This window comes from Fulmarus glacialis, unplaced genomic scaffold (assembly GCF_000690835.1).
Source record: "Fulmarus glacialis isolate BGI_N327 unplaced genomic scaffold, ASM69083v1 scaffold5384, whole genome shotgun sequence".
NCBI lineage: Eukaryota > Metazoa > Chordata > Aves > Procellariiformes > Procellariidae > Fulmarus > Fulmarus glacialis.
In genome coordinates this window covers 6407-13754 of record NW_009208539.1, presented here as the reverse complement: position 1 = coordinate 13754, position 7348 = coordinate 6407, and the positions used below count along the sequence as shown (strand labels likewise).

The following is a 7348-nucleotide window of genomic DNA, read 5'->3' as shown; positions in this document are numbered from 1 at the left end:
TAGGGGAAGCTTCTAGCAGCTACTCACAGAAGCCTCTCTTGTAGCCCCTCTGCTGCCAAAACCTTGCCATGCAAACCTGATATACCCTGCTTTGAACAGGAGATTGGACTAGAGACCTCCTGATGTCTCTTCCCACTTGAATTTTCCTATGATCCCATAAAAGGTAGTAGAAAAACATGAAAACCAATTTATATCAAAATAGTGTAAGTGGCTAGTTAAAATAAAAATAATAAAGCCCTAATAAAATCCCAGTGGTTTCAAAAGGAAATTAAGATCTTGTGTCAAGACCAAAAGCTTTTCACAGAGTGTAAATTTTTCTATAATGTAGCAGCATGAACAAGCCAGTTTAAGATAGATCACAAGCTTAAAGGCAAACTACAGTTTTTAGTTTTTCAAATCAGTGACAGGGAAATGCACTTCTGTGAACAGGAATAATGCATAAGCTCTCTGTGTATTAAGAGCCCATTAAATGTGTTTAAAGAATTGAAGCTGGGCATTAGCCTTCCTCTGTTTATCTGAGGGATACATTTTCTCCAAAGGGGATGTAACTGAAATTCAGCTCTCAGATTAACAATCCCAAAAATCTGGGGTGGCTAAAGAAGTTTACATATTGACTTAGGGTCTTAGGCTAAAAAGCAGACTCCATCTACATAGGCTAAATAACTCCCTTATTATGGTGGAACATTTTGTAGCTGTAGACTCTAGTTAAAAATAACTTAGCCATTTTGTGGTTGCTATGTCTAGATTGTATTTCAACCTTTCATTCCTTTGAATAAAATAGGTGAGACAAAAGATTTTCAGAAAAGTATCATCAAGTGTTTATTTTTCTTTTCCCCAATGTTATTAGTAGAAGATATTAAATGCTTTCAAAGTTCAATTTCCCCAAAAATGAATGTGGCACTTTCTCTGGGTTACATTTTATAGAGTTAATTTTCACACACAAAACATCAGTATCTGCAAATACCAACTTACTGTACATGCTATGGCCCATGCATTACTCAACATTTATGTGCAGTTTTCTTACTGAAGTTATTTGCAGCTGCATGCATAGATTGAATTCCATATAATTTAAAAACTTGTCTTTTTAGAGGTTATGTACCAAATTTCAGCCCTATGCAACTGAAAAAAAGTCCCCCCTTTTTTCTTTAAATTTTACTTTATGTAAAATAGTTAGTCAACAAGATGCTTGGAAGTAAAATGTAAATAAAGAACTGAAGGAGTTGAATTTTAGCATGCCTTCGGGGTTTCTGTAGCAGAAATGAGTTGTGTATACCTTGAGTTGTTTGTTGGTGAGTGAACATTCTACACCTGCACATAGCAGCAAGACAGGGAAATCTTTACAAGGCTGTGAAGAGAGTATGTGCAGTCCTTATATGGCACAAAAAGAAGGGAAGGTCTAGCAATCGCTGCTTACAGAGTTCTGCAGTAATGTAGAACGTAGACCATAGTGAGAGTGCATATACTACTAGTATGAAAGAAGAAAATATCATTGCCCTGTAAGGTGGAGGGTGAAGATGGAAGATCAAGTACTACTGAGAATGTACTGTTAAAAGTAATGTTCAAAGTATCTGATGCACTTTGAGAAAGCAGGGTAGGAATAACTGTCAGTGGTTCAGTTGACTTTGAAAAGTGTCCTGTAGAGTATGATAAATTCTATTTCTTCCTCTTTTGTCCTGGACATTCTCTTCCTTGCTAGAGAACCTCTCTTTGAAAAACTGTCAAGATGGATGCAGAATGTGAGTGCCGTTCTCCAGTTTATCATGCCATATCTTTGAATGGTGGAGTGAATGCAGGATTGCGGTTTCCTCACACTTGACATACTTAAAGTAAGAATTTATTGTGAGGAGTATTTTCCTCCAGTCTCTGCCATCTACTGTTGGCATTATTGTCTGCAGTGCGCTCCTTCATCACATGGTATGGCTATTGCTTGTGTTGCTGTACAACTCTTCCATTTTACTCGGGACCACGTCATGTGTTGGAATATCTTTGTCAGATTTACATGTTTCTAATTGCTATTGTAACCTTCAGTTGGCGCAGAATTTTTCTTTGTAGCAACTAGCTTATCCTCACCAGTCCTTGGATGCTGTCATAAAAACACCTTCATCTCAAGTACTCTAAGGTCAAGAATAAGTGTTATTTAGGATCATGCTTTCAGAGAGATAAATCTTTTTTTTCCTTTAAAAAATAGAATCATACATACATTCATTCTAAAAAATGGAATCATACATCATTGCCAAGTGAGACAAATATTCTTTGTTATGGAACTTATCAGAAAACCATTTTAAGATGTATTCATTTTTAAATGTTGATAAATATAGATTGATAAAATCCTAATTTTACATCATTCCTCTCCAATTCCTCCTGAGAAATTAGCTAAAGAGAATTCTCTTACTTTTATGTCTTCATTGTAGAAGAGTGTAGGAGACCGTGGTACTGCAATTCTGGAAACTTGGCTCCTTATTTCTCTTACTTTCAAGTAGTGCCATTTCAGAATGAAACAATTGCCAAGAGAATTGTATATTTTGGAGAACATATATTTAATTAGCAAAAGTGGTTACATGTGGCAGTATTATATTTTTATGTCAGTCATTCTAGCAGCTTTTTGTTTCCTCAGTCAGTAAAGACTCTGAATATTATTTTTGTTGAGATGCTTAATTTTTGTTCTTATGGTGATAGACTAGTTCAAGAATATTGAAACCGAGTTACTAAAGCTCAGAAGAAAAACCTGAGATATCAAGATATGGATCTATATTTTGGATCTGTGCCTCCCAGGTCGGGATATCTGATTGTTCTATTCTGTCATACGAGACATGCATTATTTCTTGTTTGGTTATCTTCTTAATTTCATCTGCAACTTCCCTAGAGCTTTGCTCCACTGGAGATAGTTACAGCCTATATTCACTTGTATACCATTTTGTTCTCATCTAATGACTAAGGGTTGGATTTCCTATAGCATTTGTTAAAATAAATGATTTGTTATTCATTAAGGCTCTGTTAATATTTTAAGACCAAAATTCACAATTGCCAATAGCCTTCCAAAAGACCTATTTTCTCTATCTTTGGGCAGCTGCATCTTTTGACAGTCTAGTGAGTTGGCTTCAGACTCTTAGGGTAAGGACTGCTAGTTGCCTCTCAAACTAATAGCTTGAGTTGTTGTTTCTCAAACTTCTACATGTTAACCTGTAACTTTTAATCCAAATTAGTTTTAGTTTCTCACTTTACTGTTTTCTTTCTGCATCAGATGGAATATCATCAATAATATGCGATCCATAAAAACTCAGCTGCTGTGGAATAAAACCTTACTGGTCTGATTAATACCTATAAGTTCTGACTACCAATCGAAATGAAGCATATGTCATGTTTTTGACCAGTAAACCCTTACCAAATTAAATGAACAATGCCAACAGAGTTTCACATTGTAACATAGAAGTACTTTACTAGAGTAGATCTAATTATATGATAAATGCTCATATCAACAACAGACTATAGTAGAACTTTGTGGAAGGTGAGACAACAAAAAAACCCGAACATTGAAATGCTATAACATTGTGTGGGATTTTGAGTGTTACACAGTATACACAACACCAACTGAGCAAAATAAAATATATAAATGTATGAATTTATATGATTTTATTGGGAATAAGATCTCTGGATCTTGGTTTAGAACAGGCATTCTGAAAATGATGTTATTTGCAGCTCTGTTACTTGGATAACAGTATTTCATGGTAGCTATATCATTTCTGTCATTACTTACTTATATTTACATATAGTTTACAAGGAATTCTTAGTTTACAGCTTGTCAAGTTTTGTTCTGTACAACTTTTCACTCTGAACTTCCCTCTTTCATACGTGCACATGTACATCACACCCATATACACATACACACATGTATAGTAGTCTTTCAAGAGCTGTTCACACAGATTAAAAAGTAGATGCTGTAGATTTCTTGTCACTATGATTTCTATTGTTTTGAATAAAAAACAGTATAGACCATTTACTAATTTCCTATGAATTATTGCCATAATAACTAAAACTAAATGTAAATTGACAATACATTCTATTGTATTATTTCATTTTAAATGCTGCAATTGATTAATAGTCAGTTATCTACAAGTTTCATAGTGATTTCTGCAAACTAGTAAGACAGTTGTACTTTTTTAGAACTTACTCCCTGTAGCAACCTGTCAGGTGTGACATTTCCCATTTAAAAATGTTCTTCATTTTGTACCAATACTTTTATGATAAAATAAGCAAAACTGCTTCCTTTACACTTGTACAAGCATATTCACATCTGCTTCACAAATATATTAGCTTCTAAAGAGCACAATGAAGGAGTGACAAAGAGAAGACATATGTTGATATGTACCTTTTAAAGTTTTAAAAAACATGGTAATGGATGTTCATGTTTTCTGCAAGATACGATATTTTTCTTTGCTTCTATCCCTGTAATAGCGCTTTTAATTTTCTCTAAATGCTACTATGTCAGTTTAGCAAACAGGAAGTAGAATAAATTGGTTTCCTTACTTATAGGGAGAAGAGAGTTTTAAATTTCAGCCTACCTAGGACGAGAACAAACCTCCTCCATGTAAAGTTTGTGTTTTGCCTAATCTGATTGTCTGCTTCAACCTGTTTCTTCTGACTTACGGCCTGTTTCTGTTTTTGTATTTTTGTTAACAGAAAGCTGACCTTGCAGTTGCACCATTGGCAATTACCTATGTTCGAGAGAAGGTCATCGACTTTTCCAAACCCTTTATGACTCTTGGAATAAGTATTTTGTACCGCAAGCCCAATGGTACAAACCCGGGCGTCTTCTCCTTCCTGAATCCTCTCTCCCCTGATATCTGGATGTATATTCTGCTGGCTTACTTGGGTGTCAGTTGTGTGCTCTTTGTCATAGCCAGGTAACATGTCAACTTTTGTGATTTTTTTGGCAATTGTTATAATCTTTTTCATACTAATAATTGTCAAAAGTCACAAAAATTTTCTTACTTTCATACTCATATTTTAACTTCATGATGTACAGAAGAATAATTAATGATGAGGGTTCTCACTATTAATTTTCTCCACTGCCATACTAAGTTTCCAGTTTGTTATGTCACTAAGTCTTGAGTATGCTAGCTAGCTTTCTCCTTTTATTTACAAATTTAGAGACACTAGAAATTTTACGAAATGTCTTTTCTCCATTGTGCTGTGTTTAGAAAGACAGCGGTTGACATATTTTGCTTTGTTAGCCTGATTTCATTTGATGCTATGGTGCTTAATCTCAAATTGAGTACTTAGCTGCCCATGTTAATCCTAGATGTCCAAATTGGGCCTCTACCTCTTACAAAACAAGTTACTTTCTGTAGATTAGTATCTTAGAAGTAGGATAACAATATTAAGTTTTTAAATTGTGTGCTAGAACACACAGTTCAAACAGTAAATTAGCGATTCCCAGGGGTGTAAATATAATCTTTTTTGCAGATTCCTCCTAGTAGTCACTTTTAAATATTTTTAAAATCAAATACATATAAACTATGCTGGCTTTTATCCCTTTAATAAGATTCTTTTTTTTGTCTATAGCAATGATTTTTAGAAGCATATGTTTGACTTGATAATGTAATCTCACTTCAGCCCCAAGATTTTTATTATTTCATTCTGTGGTACACAGTAGGATCTTCATATTTTTCTTTTCCTATTATGCCGTAGTTGATATCAGGGTTCTCCATCTTTCTTTGATACTATCTGCTTAATGTTGGAGAAGTTGTATCATTCCTCTACTAAGGGGAGAGGTAATATTTTTAGAAACTGGTTTAAAAGTAATTTAGCAAGATCACATGTACATAAATTACATGAGGTATTGAAGTGATATAGATAACATTGAAACATATTCTGTAATGAATAACTTCATTTGTGTGCCTTCTTTAAAAGTCTGCTTTAAAGAGACAGACTTATGTTGAAAGTTTCTTGAAAGAACAGTAGATTTTGGTGGACTGTATAACCAGAGAGTAAACTAATTTCTGAGGTGTTCCTGTGATACAGGTCATTCTGAAAGCACAGCTGAGCATAAATCACAAATGTCATCTTGTGAAACACCTCATGTAAGATATTTATGTGTATGTCCAGAAGTTTTAACCTTATTGTTATCACTGAAGGACATTTTCAGCATGATGCACAGTGCTTTTGACAGGCAGCTCCCAGTAATGTTAGTAGGAGTTGTATGGCTGAGTTCTTACTTATTCTTTGAAAATATGTCTTGTCATATTTTTGTAGGAAAGATACTTTTTCTTTAGACCTTTTTTTATTAAGCTATTCAGTCACTTGATCTCACTAGCAGAACTGGAAAAAATGTTTATTTTTGAACAGAAGCACCACATAGTAGACCAGTATTGCTGAACTTTTTTAACTTGTCTGTTTTTGTGACTAGCACTATAAATTCCTTATTATCTTCATTGTAAAGCAATATGAAATATGTTTTATACTGAGCAGAGGAGTTTGGTTTTTTGTAGGGTGGTATAAAATACCTTTTTCATGCCTAAGTTTATATAGTTTATATCAGCCTTCAGATCTAGAGATTGTCAATACGTCTTAACATGTATAATCAAGTATTGATAACACATTTAGAAACAAAAAAATCTAGGATTATGTAAGACGATCTACAGATTTTATTCATAATGCAGAATGAATTAATAGTATGTGATAGCATTTTCTAACACTGTAGTTCATATAGGGAAATATGTCTAAGTTAAAAATGTAATCTGCTGAATAATAAAAAGAAAAGAACATTATTCAAAAGTAAAACAGCGTTTTGAGAATATAATTCACAAAATGTATCTGTCATGTAATGGGAGATACTGCTAACTGAAGTGTGATAGTGAAGAGGACTTTGCAGCATAGTGCTGACTATGTATTTTCAGTACAGATTGTAAGTTAGGTATTGCACAGCTGATGATGTATTTTTCAGTCCTGGTGTTGTGAAACTGTTGGACTGTATGCCACTAAATTAATAGGTTCCACCTAGAGTGTCTTATTAAGAAGATTTCTATTTCATAACAATCCTTCCATAATGAATGTTTAACTACCAGTGTTTCATAATAATTGCTATGTGTTTCATAATAAGGTGTATCTATGTTTGGAGCAGTACTTAGTATGTCTTTTATGGTATGATGTTTTGTAATTACAGCTCATCAGAGTATTCAATGTAGAATATTTATTTTTAGATTTAAACCTCCCATTTTTGTGTCAAATGTTTCGTGATTTTATTGTTTTACCATGTCTTCCAAACAGTGTTGGAACGTAAGAGCACTGAAAATGGAAAGTACAGTTCTGTTGTGGTACTTGGATTTCACTCATTAATTAGTGGTATGGT

The 7348-nt window shown here is 33.8% G+C and overlaps 1 protein-coding gene across 1 annotated transcript in view; it reads left to right on the top strand.

Moving 5' to 3' along the window:
- LOC104075858 (glutamate receptor ionotropic, kainate 2-like) overlaps window positions 1–4905 on the top strand; it is a gene marked incomplete at its 5' end in the record, with an annotated part of 29283 nt that extends 24378 nt beyond the window's left edge. The window contains one exon of the mRNA XM_009576515.1: window positions 4678–4905. Within this exon, the coding sequence (XP_009574810.1) occupies window positions 4678–4905 (228 nt within the window). The remainder of the gene's footprint in view (window positions 1–4677) is intronic.
- Window positions 4906–7348: the final 2443 nt, after the last annotated feature.